The sequence below is a fragment of the Carettochelys insculpta genome, chromosome 8 (assembly GCF_033958435.1).
Source record: "Carettochelys insculpta isolate YL-2023 chromosome 8, ASM3395843v1, whole genome shotgun sequence".
Taxonomy (NCBI): Eukaryota; Metazoa; Chordata; order Testudines; family Carettochelyidae; genus Carettochelys; species Carettochelys insculpta.
In genome coordinates this window covers 43545397-43559182 of record NC_134144.1, presented here as the reverse complement: position 1 = coordinate 43559182, position 13786 = coordinate 43545397, and the positions used below count along the sequence as shown (strand labels likewise).

General features: G+C 41.8%; 1 protein-coding gene across 2 annotated transcripts in view; it reads right to left on the bottom strand.

The window, feature by feature from the left end:
* The window catches only part of LY75 (lymphocyte antigen 75), a 75735-nt gene that overhangs the window by 17894 nt on the left and 44055 nt on the right, over window positions 1–13786 (bottom strand). For both annotated transcript variants that reach the window (XM_075002093.1, XM_075002094.1), the window contains exons 19-25: window positions 10987–11051; window positions 9518–9594; window positions 8217–8353; window positions 7303–7408; window positions 5013–5173; window positions 3916–4045; window positions 1140–1366 (exon numbers count right to left, since the gene is read on the bottom strand). In XM_075002093.1, the coding sequence (XP_074858194.1) occupies window positions 1140–1366; window positions 3916–4045; window positions 5013–5173; window positions 7303–7408; window positions 8217–8353; window positions 9518–9594; window positions 10987–11051 (903 nt within the window). The remainder of the gene's footprint in view (window positions 1–1139; window positions 1367–3915; window positions 4046–5012; window positions 5174–7302; window positions 7409–8216; window positions 8354–9517; window positions 9595–10986; window positions 11052–13786) is intronic.

The following is a 13786-nucleotide window of genomic DNA, read 5'->3' as shown; positions in this document are numbered from 1 at the left end:
CTGCAAAAGACAATACTAACAATTAAGAAAGACCAAGTGAGTTAGGTAATACTTTTTATTAGACCAAATTCTCTTGGCGAGAGATGAGCTTCCAAGCTTACACAGATCACCTTATGAAATACTCTGTAAACTTAAACAATTCTCTCACCAACATAAAAATACCAGGTTTTTTTCTTCCTTATTTTTTCAAGGAAAACTTGATGGACAGCTGCAGAGGTGGGTGAAATACAATGTCTGAAGCCAATCAAGTGAAACCTGACCATGAGAACAATTTTTAGTAAGGCTATTTAAAACTTATTTTTGCTTGTTTTTGTTAACACTCATTTAAATCAAATCTGTGAATTGTTGAAAGATGTTTGTTGAAGATTCAGCATCCACTCACACATCCTTGCCCTACATTCTTTAATTAATAGATGAAAAAGCTCTCAATCCACACTAGGAATTTCCAAAAAATTCTACAGCAACCACAGGAGAAACAAGACTTGACATTACTGACATTTTTAAGGTAAAACATACTTTAAAACAAGTTCCTTTGCACAAACTTTTCTCCACTATTAAGAAGCAAAAAAAAAAAAAAAAAAAGGAGTACAATCCCCCTCCCCCTGCCCGAAATATATGTGAAAGCTTATTTAAAACTTGGTACGGATTATTTTAAGCAGTTGCTTTTAAATTTCATTTGCTATCTTTCCAATTTTCTCTTTTTAAAAACATTTTGGTTGGCCCTTCCTTGGCCCTACCCCAGAATTTTAGATGACAGCAACAATTATAAAACCACTAACAGACGGGAAAGATGATGCAAACATATAACCTGCTTGAAATATAAAGCATATTTCTCCACCTTAAAACCTCTGGGGCATACTCTCCTCTCAATCAATCCATCAATGGGAATTCCTCACTTGCATGCTGGAGAATTGAAAACTTAGTATTTAACTGAGTATTAGGACTGGTTGATCTCCTAGCTCTCCCACTTCAAGATGGGTGTCCAACTGAAAACAGATGCCACTGGAAACATCTATTTAAAAATAACCCAGTAATTTTCAATTTCATTGGTTTTTCCAGCCTTTCCTTTTACTGTTTCACCCTACCCTAAAAATGGTTCTAAGGCAGTGGGAGGTAGGGAGGAGAAATAAAAAACTTACATCCTTGCTAGAGAGTCCAATCCACAGTGAGTAATTGCGAATGGCTGCCTGCACAGTAAGAAAAGCCTGTTGGTACTGATCTGTGATGCTAACAAGCTCCATGTTTTTCTGTTGGCACTCTTGAAGTGCATCATACCAAGACAAATTCTTCAAAATTACTGTGTAATGGACATTTTGATAGATCAGTGTTTGATTAACGAGTTGCTGTGTCTGGTTGTCAGCAGCCCCTGTATATAATCAAGAAATTGAAGCATTAAGTAGGATAAACACTGCAAAACATTTTAGTTCTCAGTTTCTTTAGAACAACAGTTGCAAAACCCATTCAAATTCCTTTTGGGAGTAGCCATCAAAAATAAAATTAAAGAAAACTTCATAGACCGTTGTCAGAATGGATGGTATGTGTCTATGGGAAAACGTAAAGCTCTTTTTAAAGTAAATGTCCAAGTCCCTGTGTACAATCTTGGTAGAGAGGCAGTAACAGAACTACTGACTGGGTTTTTGTGGCTTTCTAGATTCATTCATTTCAATGCAGTTCAAATTATTAGGGAAAGAAAGAAACCGTTTGGGTGAAGTTGTTGTGATCGCCTCCTGCAGAACTTGGCAGAAAGGCTGTGATAATCAACAGGAGCCTGGCATTTCTGAACAGGTTATCAGAGAGAGGGGAGTGAGTCAAGTAAAGAGCCACTAGATTTATGCTCATGCAAATCTAATGGGTAGTAAACCTTGCACAGACAGCTATTGCAATGTGCTGACTGGAAGAGCAGGCAGAGAGGTAATATATTTTTGTCTTCCCAGCTTGTGCTCAGTTTCTTGCACAAAGCCATTTGACTAGTGTGCTGTGCTGGGAGTGATGACATCTACCATTTAGGTTCAAATGATAGAAGAGTACAATGAGCTGAATTAATTGCCCCCAACTAAGTGATGCATGCAACTAAATAAAAATGCAAAACTTTACATGGATAAGGAACTAGAGCATGCAAATGTAATAATTCCAAGAAGTTTATGGGCTGACACCAGAGCTAAATTTGGCCCTACAATTTTGTATGACGTGCACTGACATCTATCATAGAGGTATCTCGGGAATACAAAGGCTTGTGAAGGAAAAAAAATATTGTTTAAATAAGAGCATACAAATGACTGACGGATAGGCTGACAGACCATTTCCCAAAACACAGAGCCGTAATATTAATTTTATGTTTATGAACAATTTGCAGCTGTCAGGGAATTAGAGAAGTGACATGAAAGAAACAGATTTCACGGTTGTTGCCAAGTGCTTCTACTTAGCAAACAGCTTTAAAAGAGAACTGTGAGACCAACAGACACCTCACACACTTAAAGCTTAACAATAAAGAATTTGGGCATGGTACATTTCTCCCCCAAGATGAAAAAATAATAGTACTGATGTTTACAAGTGTAATTACCAAACACTTTGAGATAATCATTAAGTGCCTGAGTTGCTGACTCCCTTGTTTCTGACACAAGTGACATGAACACCTATGCATAGGGTCATGGATGCCATGGCAAAGTAGAAAAGTCTCCGCTTCTGCAGCATCCTGTATTGTGGACAGGCAAAACTGCAGTTTCTGCACCCTTAAGAGCTGACTGAGCGCACCTTCCCCGCGTCCCTGGAGATCTAGAGGCTTAGCCACCCAAGAATAAAGAGGACCATATTGCAACAATGACTGTACTTTGAATGTCATGCTTCCTTTTCTGGACAATAATATATTTATCAATAGCAGCTGTGCTCTTTTATTGGAGTCTCTGAAGTTTCTTAACTTCCTTTTTAGTAATTCATAAAAATGCCCTTCAGATCTCAGACAACTGCAAGCCTTTCTTTAAATTTATAAATATCTATTTAAAAGGAGATAATTTATTCATAATAGAACATACCACCAATATGGGTGCACTGCATACTAAGCCCCAACAGTTAGTTAGTATCTAAGGCTTTGTTTAGACTGGGTAATTACCCTGGTTCAGGTAATCACTGGCTAGCTATCAATATAGCTGCATAGGAGCAGCACCCTGCTCCCAATCCTGAATATAAACAGAAAAGCCACACATTGTGCCAGTGGAGTTGACTCCTGCTTCAAGTCAGAGCAAGCTGCACCAATGCAAGTCATGTCTACCCCTAGAGTTTGCACTCATGTAGCTTAACAAGTGGCTGAAATCCAGGCTAATTCGAGGTGTAGATGAGGCCTCATATCACTCCTTCAAGTGTTATGATGATGATGGTCACGTGGGATGAAAATTCTGTGTGGTTCCCCTCATGGAGTTTCACTTGTGTTCTGGGGGAAAGGAGTCATTTGCTCTTTTACTCACTGAATGGGACATACAGTCCATCCCCAACTCCTGTGGGCCCCCAATGTATCCCAAGAAGGTCAGGGCCATTCACTTTGAAGCCTTGTACGCCATGCCAAACTGTGGGCCCTGGGGCCTCTCCTTCACTCCCTGGAAGCCTGAGTTCATATGAACTTCGCTATCACGGCCACCACTGCCCACAGCTTTCCCCAGAACATGTCTTAAAGGTGATTTCACCTTGCAGATGGTGTCATGGAAAATGTTAGCACTGGAAAGAAGGAGATTTGTCCTCATGGCCACACCACTGGATTCCCCTATCCAGTATGGGCCAGCTCAGTCCCACAGAAGGATCCTACCAGGATGGAACACCCTTCTTGAGGTGCTGTGTAGGGCCAGACCGTGCCTCAGGAGGGGTGACGGAATCCATGCATAAATTGGTCTCTTGGCACTTGGATATTAGAGACACAGTCAGCCTTACCTGCCTGCCTCTGGCAGATAGCCAAAAAATGCTCATCAGCACAAGGGAAAGATTTCCATGTTCCAACATATGAAGATTTGGGGTTGTTGAGCATTACAGCACACTGGTTGTTTACCTCCTCGTCAAACAGCTGAAAACCAGAAAACATGCTCATGAGGTTCATATGTTATGCAAGCATTCTTGTGTGCAGAAAGCAAATGAAGATCCAGTTAGGAGAATATATAATTTTCTCTTAGTTACTATTTGCCTGTTTAATTGGTATTCAGAACTGAAAAGACAGGTAGTTTGTTTTGCAATGTTACCTAGTTGTTGGATTGTTTGTTTGTAAACTAAATTACCGGGATCCACCATAAGCTTTACAAATTCTTGTTAACCAGTGACATTCCACTGTGTTTCTTCCGCTGCTCCATGAATGGGGCTGCCACACAGAGCTGGTCCTAGGGGCAGTCGAGCTGGCCACTCATTTTCAAGGAGCTGCCAAAATGGACCATCCCATGCAGGGCTGGAGCCAGTGGGTGCTTGCCACGCTGGGACTGTGGAGGGGCAGGGTCACAGCTGAGCGGTGCGGTGGCTGGGGCATGCTGCAGGCAGTTGGGAGTGCAGCAGGGCCCAGCAGGAAGGCACGGCAGCCAGGAGGCACACCTGCCACCCTGCCCCTGCCAAGGGAGGGTGCAGCAGCCAGGAGGGCGCGCTCACTGTCCAGCAGCACCCATTTGCCCTGGACCGCTAATAAATTAAGACTGTCCCTGCCTCAGAAAACCAAACTAAAACTTATTCAGTAACATCCCTCTGCTGCCTATATTTTTAACGGATGTGGCACCTAAGCTCCAGAGTGGATCTGCAAAGACTGAAGAGATTTTAATTTTTATATCGCTTTCCATATTAATTATTCAGCTTATACGTTTTGAACACTATAAGTATGAAGAGCTCAGCCATTACTGGTCACCATGTCTGTCAACTAAGAATACAATTTCTTGGTTTGGGTCCTCCACATTTTTTTGTTTTGTTTTGTTATTTTAATACAGTTACCAGGACGCCAACACACTATATTGTACAAAATATCAGCTCAATTTATATATTCAAAGCACATAACTTACATCAAGTGGAATGCTCCTCAGCCTTCCTGTCAGCAGTGGGTGAAAGTTACTGTACAGCAGCCTACTGCCATCTACCCATCTGTTTTCCCTTGTGCTGAACTTAAACTGCAAACCAATCCAAATATTTTCTTCCAAACCAGGAAGCAAGGATGTTAAAAAATCTGTTGGGCAGAAAAATTAATATTTGCATATTACAACCAGGACAACCACAGTAAGCACTGGAAACAACTTGCATAAGCAAGACAGTACTACTGCCATCTACATTAAGTTAATTTCCCACCCTTCTTGAAAATGCAATAGGTCATTTGAATAGAGCATCAAGTGTTTTGCAGTTTTATCATTCTATTCCTTCCATATCCATCAAGGATTCAAAAAAAAAAAAAAAAGTCATTTGAGAGGATTAGCATTATAAACACGTGAAAATCTAATTCGAGGCCAGGAGATGAGAGACTGAAACAAGCTGCACTCTTCTCCCCATCCTGCTCATTAACTCTGTCTTCTTGCAGCTCCACTCATGTTCCAGAAGGTGCCCCTCTATTGCACTGTAAGACCTTCTATTTATTCCTCATTGAAGCACCAAAAGTGTGCTCCATGCCTCATTTCAGTGTATGGAGAGTCTTACTTGCTTCCCACACACCTGGCTCTGAGTAGACAGGCCTCTAAAACAAAAATCCTTCTTGAGTATGCACCTGATTCTATACACCATGAGAAAGAGAAAATCAATGCCGGCTAAGAATGGCTCTTCTCAGGAGTCACTGTTTTCTGGGCACTATTGGGCAAGGTTAGCAGTGCTAAATTTGTGCCAGGGTTTCCCAGGGCTGGGCCCCTGCACCTTTTAGCTCTTCCACTGAAGTGTCCTGCCTGGTCTACTTTTTACATTCCACTGCATTGAATTGACTAGGCTGTAGCTCACTTACCTATACACGTAATGCTATATATACTGTAGAGCTCTGTTGCGAGCTCCTTTTTCAGGCATATCTGTAAGCAACTACCCACCCACTACACAAATACAAATGTGTTAACAAAACAAAAAGCAGTCAAGTAGCACTTTAAAGACTAGCAAAATAGTTTATTAGGTGAGCTTTTGTGGGACAGAAGAAGTGGGTCTGTCCCACAAAATCTCACCTAATAAACTATTTTGCTAGTCTTTAAAGTGCTACTTGACTGCTTTTTGTTTTGATAGTGTATAGACTAGCACGGCTTACTCTCTGTTACTATTCAAACGTGTTAACAGTTCTCTCTCTCTCTCTGACATATCTAGACAGCTATTTGCAGATTTCTTCACTGTATTTACCTCAATGAGCTTTTAATTTCTGAAGTAAAGCTTAAGAACTGCTTCAAACATGGCCACTGTTCCCTCTAATTTCTTATGTCTGTGTGTAGAATGATTTTTCCCAGGTGCACCAATATGGAGGTGATGCATGACACATAATGTCCATATTGATGCACATTACAAAACTCATTCCATACAAGGACAGTATGTGGCTGGGGTGGCTGAGGCGTTCAAAGTGTGGAAAGGGACTCAGGACTGAGGCAGAGGTTGGGGTGGGGAGTTATGGGGACAGATAGTTCTGACTGGGTGTGCAGGATCTGTGGCAGGGCTTGAGGTGCAGGAGGCAATTCAGGACTCTGCTGAAAGGTGTGTGTGCGTCAGTGTTACAGATGGGAGTGTGGGTGTGGGCTCTAGGTTGGGCTGGGGGGATGAGATTTTTGGAGATGGTGCAGGCTGCCCAAGGGAGAGAGAGGATAACCCCCAGTCCTCTCTCACCACAAAAGCTTGGCGACAAGTAAGAAGCTTCGCTCCATGGTCATAGCAATTCTATCAGGGCTTGCCCAGGAATGAGTGCCACACAGTTGAGGGAACTTAAGACATAGCCCCTCAGCTCTTCATAAATCTCTGGTAATCTTATATATATGGTCTTATATTTTTTCTGGTTCTCTTCACGCAGAAGGGTAGGAAGAGAAATTGGTCTTTGAACTGGTTCCTTTCCCTTTTCTAAGGCTTGCCCATTATGTGTGCACTCCTCCATTCTGTGGCAAGCAGAATTCCTCTTATATGGTGCTAGTGAATAAAGGCATTAGTTATATTTTTATTGTAAATGTTTATAATTATTTCAGTAAGACTCCAAGTAATTGAATGATCTTATAATCCAATTAATACTGCCACATAAGGCCTCCTCTGCTGCATGATTCCATGCAGTTCTGCAGCATAAAGCGGGGAAGAGACATGACATATTATTTTGACTACAAGTGCCACATAGTGTAAAGAACCTTGAATTTACCATCATACCTTGTTCAGCTTGGCTCGAGATTGATGGAAGAGTGCCTCCAAAAGTTTCACATGCTTCATTCGCATCTTTAAATTTTAAATATCTCTTTTTCATCATTAGAAAACACTGCAAAATACAAATAGTAAAAATGTATGTAATGTAGCAGGAGTTCACTCTCTCTTTGAGATTTATTGTATCTTACAAGTAATTCAATGGCTCTAAAATCCTTTGCAAAAGTATCAGAAATGCAGTTATAGATAAATGCATTCCAAGATGTCTTTAACTGAGTGACTGTACCTTTAAGGATAGTAGGGACTAAGGGTCAGTCAACTCTGTTTTCCTTTACGATTCCTAGGACTTTGAAAGCAGATGAAGGCCTACAGAAGCACAGAAGCAGGTGTTGTGAGAGAGGAAGTTGGTCCCACAGACATAGTTAATGCTTGTGAAAAACCAAGGCTACCATTTCTTTTAAGGCCCAGAAGCTTTACAGGGTGAGATAAGGCTCCCCTTTCTTCCAGCCTCGCTGGAGCCTGGAGGAGGGGGGAAGCATCTTCTTTCACAAAAGAGGAAGGACTGCTATCAACTAATCTCTTTCAGCTCAGGGAGGAAAAGAGCTGAACTACAAAGTGTGGGAGGCAGTTGAGAGAGAAGTTGGTTTTAAGTCTGCAGCTACCCTGAATTAATACAGACCCCAAGAAGAAGGTCTGTGGGACCCATGAGTCCAGGAGAAGGAACTTGATGGAACTGAGGCAAACACTGAGGAGAGCTGTAGTACACCTGAGTGAAGAAGAGGGGGTGGGGCTGAGGGCTACAGAGTGCTCTGCAAAGGAGGAATCTAGTTTAAATACTTTGGCCTGAAAGAGAGGTTTGGTCTACGCTACAATTAAGTAGATGTAATGCAGTTAATAATGATTGTCCTATATTCCCACTTTACCTTATTCTGAAACAGAATCCAGTCTTTAGGGCATCCTCCTTTAGGTGGGTGATAGTCTGGCTCATGCTTCTCCAGTAAGGATGCATTATACTTTTCACATATGAAGGGCAGTTTCTGACTGCAGTTTATTGGATAGTCTGAAGAAAATATCAATAAAGACGTTACCTTTCCTATGGAAACAACTGTGATGTGCTAGGTTCTACTAACCTTTGTGGGCTGATGTACTATATCACACTGCTGTAAACTTTTCAAAGCGAAGTATTTTAAAGTGACAGTAGAACAAAGCATAACAATTTAAAATGATCATATGAGAAAATAAGGCTGTGTCTAAACTTGCCCCCAACTTCAAAGGGGGCATGGTAATCAGGGTCACAGGAGATTGCTAATGAAGTGCTGTGGTGAATATGTAATTTTCCTCCACAGCAACTTTGAAGCATCTGACTTCGAAGTGCCAGCATGCATTGGATGCTTCGAAGTTGCTGCGGGGAAAAATTAGCCTAATGAAGTGCTGTGTATTCACCGCAGCACTTCACTAGCAATCTCCTGTGGCCCTCATTACCCCATGCCCCCTTTCAAGTTGGGAGCAAGTGTAGACATAGCCTATCTTAGTAATAACAGAATCAGATTTGATAACTTCATTCACTTTCAGCAGCAGCTTACTCTACAAGCGGCATCACTGACTTCTGTGAAGAAGCTGTGGAAGAAAGCCTACAATTGTGAGTATCAGGGCTTGATGTAATATCTACTGAAGTAATTGGAAGGGACTCCTTTCCTCTGATTTCAATGGGCATTGGGCCAGGCCCAGGCTACCATAACTACAAAAATAAATGCATGCTGACCCCGATGAGGAGAATTTACCATATAGTAGAGACCAAGCTGTGTTAATGCTGGTAAGGAGACCAGCACATATAGTACTCGTGGAAGAAATGAGAGTTATTGTGGGTAGGAAGATGGAGAAGGACTATTGATGGACAAGGGTTTGTAAGTTTTTACAAGTATAGGGTGAAGCTGATAACAGAAATTTTGAAATTTCAGATAGTTTAATCAGCATACCGGTTACTCCTTGCCTCTGTGCCTGTCCAATTACACCATTACTCAGACTCACAACAGAGGTGCATGGCATGGCAATTTTGTAACCTCCTTTGTCTCAGACCTGCCTTACATCCTCAAGGTATTTGGAAGAAATGGAATACCACAAAACAACGTAGATCACAGCCAAAAAGTCATTTGCTCCTTGGTCTTGTATTGAATATTACATTCTATATAGAACTGATATTTTTTATAACAACGAACACCCATACCTCTATGCCAGCCTCTCGAAGAAATATACCAACAGTCCCTCCACAATCGATCATAGAACCGTGGAAATAACTGTAAACTAAATACAAACATTTCAAAGTCAATCCTTAACAAAAGAAGAGGGGGGGAAAAAATCAATTTTCTGTCCTAAATTATTCTTTTTTAAAAGTTGCATTTTGCTCCTTGTGCACCTAAAGGTTGTTTTTTTTTTTGGTGGTACAGGAAGGCCCTATTCCTTAGCTGCAGCTGAGGAGCACATAGTATAGCTCAGGAGCATTCTAGAAGTTGCAGTAATTCATTTCTGCATTTCCCTGATTCTGGATCAGCCCCCTGCCAGAGTGCACTCTAAACTAGAAGCAGCCTGAATTACACCACCTGCTCTAAATTACACCACCTGCCAATGACTCCCAGGACCAGTTAAGACAGTTGAGGATCCCAAGGGCACAAAGCAGCTCTGGGTAACCCTCAAACCAGCCATGTTGAGGAATGGAGGTGTAAGAAGTCTTATCTTGGTTCTACAATACTAGAGGATTCTGCAACCTAGGGTAATTTTACTGTGGCTGGGTACGGCAGAAAGCAGAGAGGATGACAGGGGATGATCTACCCAATTTCATATGAGCTATATATAAGCAATTTGTTTAGGCCTTTTAACGGGCAGTGAATGGAAAGTTTTTGGTTTTGTTCTTTCCTTACATGGAAGAGTAAAATAAATGTAAAAACCTCCAAACCTGTTTCAGAACTCAAGTCATTAATGGGGTACATGTGCAGGCTTTAAAAAAAAAAATCACAATTAAAACATCTGAAACGGGAACTGTAAATCATTAACTCTTAGGACCAATATTTAAGTATTAAAGTCTCCTAATGATACCACTAACATACTGAATCCCTGGCCATTCAAAGATTTATGCGTGCACCTAATTATTTGGGGGACAATGTCTGCAAAGCACTCTGAAGCCTCATATAAGTACTAAAGTGTTGTTACTGATTTAGGGGTTAGAGATGTTGCTAATGTTTGTAGCGAGAACAGCACTCTCAAAACATACGTTTGAACTGGCTGCTCAGTCCTTAGTTCAAGGATCAAATCTACAAATATATTCTGTTACTTATTACATTCAAGAACCCGAGAGTGTTTTCAATTCCTCATCCAGAGAGATCAAGACTCAGTTGGTGCTCCCAAGACCTTACATTTTAAATATGACATGGCAAAGTCAAGTGAGGGTCATATGCAGACAAAAATGGGGAAATCAAGAGAAAGGAAAAGAGCCACAATCATCAGATGATGTGATTTTATTGATATGGTTTTTCAAATAATTATTTTATACTTTTTGTAGATGAACTGTCAGAAGTGAGTGGTATTAGTAATCTGGGATCATTCAAGAATCATTTAAAAATCTCATATTTCACTTATTTTCCCCATTAAAGAAATGTCAAAAAAGTTTAGAATAATGTTGCTTGCAAACCGAGTACATACGGCCAATGACGGCTAGCTCTATGATCCATGAACTTCAGCCACCACTTCTGTTCTCCAGAAGACAACTGCAATAATAATTATAAACAATTAGATTTTACCACCATGTATAATACAATATTCCAAGATAGACAAGTGACCTTCAGCCTCATTGCAAAATTCCTTTTGATTTAAATGGCTTAACATAAAGCAAGATTGGAACTTGCAGGAAATATTTTTGTAAATGATTTGAAAATACAAGTGATTAACTTCTCTCTCTTAGCTCCAGATCATGCAATGGGAATTCTTAAATTCCAGCTCATAAAGGGACATGATCAGGTCAGATATTTAAGAAACTCATTCTGTTTTTTTATAATGCTGTATTATTAAACATAATAGAACATTTAAATTATTTTGCAACTGCTTGCCATATTTTGAATGTTTACAGTTCACCCAGATGGGATCACAATAATCAGGCTAATCAGTTTCAAAATCGGGGTTCCTATGTGCTAATGCACAGGAGTTTGCCAAATTTTTTCATGGTAGGCCACATCCTATAGTGATTTTAATGACATCTTCACATTTTGGTATATACTTTCATGAGGGATAGGGTGCACATCTTCTCTCCCATTCAAGTTCCTAGGATATCTTTCTGGCAACTACAGCAATTACTTAGATGCAAGGGTAATAGGATAGATTTTGTGTATTTGTAGCTGTCTTTAGAGCAGTACATGTCTTGGCTTTTTTGAACAGAGATAATTACATTGCCTTATAACCACCCCCCTAATCTTTTTCATTCATCTGCAGATTATTTTCTATTCACGCATGGAATAAATATTTCTGTGTGGACTGAGGCATATGCAAACCTGCACCCCTAGTAGAAACAAAAATCTAGCTGGAGGTGCTCTCCCAATCCGTGGGATGGCATTCACCTCTTGCCTGAGCTCAGCTTACAGGGCTACTGCTGCCTTACAGACTTGATTTTGGGATGTATCCTGTGCTCCAGTCAAGTAGCACTCAGTGCAGGATGAGAGAGAGGAATAAAGGGGGATTTTAACACACCTTTGCTGAGAACAGGAAGGGGAAAAACAGTGTAGTGAGCCTGAGGTTCTGCCCTTAACCTTTCCCTCCTATTTACACTATCTCTGTCATCTAGAAACAAGGGGGCAGAGCTAGCTCTCTATGGACTAATAGGAAGCACACCTGGGACCATCCAAACCTCTCAGGCCAGTAAAGGAGCCTCGGTGTTGGCATGATGAAGTAGTATCTGCCTTGCACAGAGGAAAACTTACAGAATAATTTAAATGAAAGTACAGCTCTGCAACGAAAACTCTTAGGGGCCAGATCATAGGCTTAGGTTACATGCAGAGGTGGGACCCTCTGTGCGTAGAGCCATCCTTCCACACACAGAAGGTAAAGAGAACTCCTGTCCCTCTGGCATCATACTCCTTTTGCCTAGTCTGTGAGAAAGCCTTTCCATGGACTTGGGGGTGAGAGAAGGCAGGCTGGATTTAGGTACTTTTTCTCCCAAGACTGCACAGAGAAACAGAGGCTATATATAGAAATAGAGCCCTGCCTGCTATGGGAAACATCTTAAAGAAGGGTTCCAGGAGCAGGCACTTGCTTCAGTAACTCCGATAACTTTAGTGGAGACAAACTGTCAGGCAAAGACGGTATGTAACACAGTGAGAAGAGGGGGCACATATATGAAGATAGCAGGGAGGATTCCCTCTAATTCTCTCCATCCATGGGCAGAATAAATTTTGTTATGTGCATCAACACATGTGCTGATGTGTACCCCCAACAGAAACACTGAGTGCTCTGCTAATCAGCTGGGCGGCACTTGAATTTCTCTTGGGTTGCCACCCAAGTGCTCAGTGTATAGGGAACACTGGTGGAAGGCATGTGATCACCCCATGCGTCACCTCCAGGCTCAGAAGCAGCAGCAAACACCAGGTCAATGGCCAGAGAGCACCTCAGGCAGCATATGGTGGGTAGGCTCTGCAGGCAGGGGGCAGCTCCAAGGGGTATTGCCAACTGGTGCAGCTCAGGATGTGCTGGCCACTTGGTCTGGAGAGCTCCTGGCTTGCTGACGTGGCCTGGTCTTGGGAAGAAAGCAGTGAGGGCTTCTGAGAAGACAGAGTGCATCCTAGCTCCCACAGTGTGGAAAGTGAGGGGCCAAGTGGACTGGGCAGCTCCCCTGAGTTTCTGGTCTGCCAGCTCCTGGTAGGCGGCCAGCGGCAGTTTTCAAACTGTGGGGAGCACAGAGATGAAATACTCTATGCTAAATGGAAGGAAGAAATTGGGGAAGGAGGACATGCCCCAACTTCCCACTCTGCTTCTGCTAACAGAGAACCAGAGTCCTCTCATTCAGGTAATAGTGTGATGTCCCAGTGCAGAAACATGCATATACACAATTACTATACAGAGTTATACCTCCTGTTGGACCCACCAAACAATGGAATATTTATGGTAATCCTGTCACAATGGCTATGTCTACACTAGCACCGCCCCCCTTTGAAAGGGGGATGCTAATGAGACATCAGGATATGCTAATAAGGCACCTCAATGAATATGCAGCACCTCATTAACATAATGGCAGCCACGGCACTTCAGAAGTGCCACTTTAGATTGCACACGGCTCGTCTGCATGGAATCCTTTTCGAAAGAACCCCACACATGTTGAAATTCCCTTACTCCTATAACCAAATAGGAATAAAGGGATTTCAATGTCTGCGGGGTCCTTTCGAAACGAACACCGTGCAGACAAACCACACGTGATCGAAAGCGGTACTTGTGAAGTGCCATGGCTGCCATTATGCTA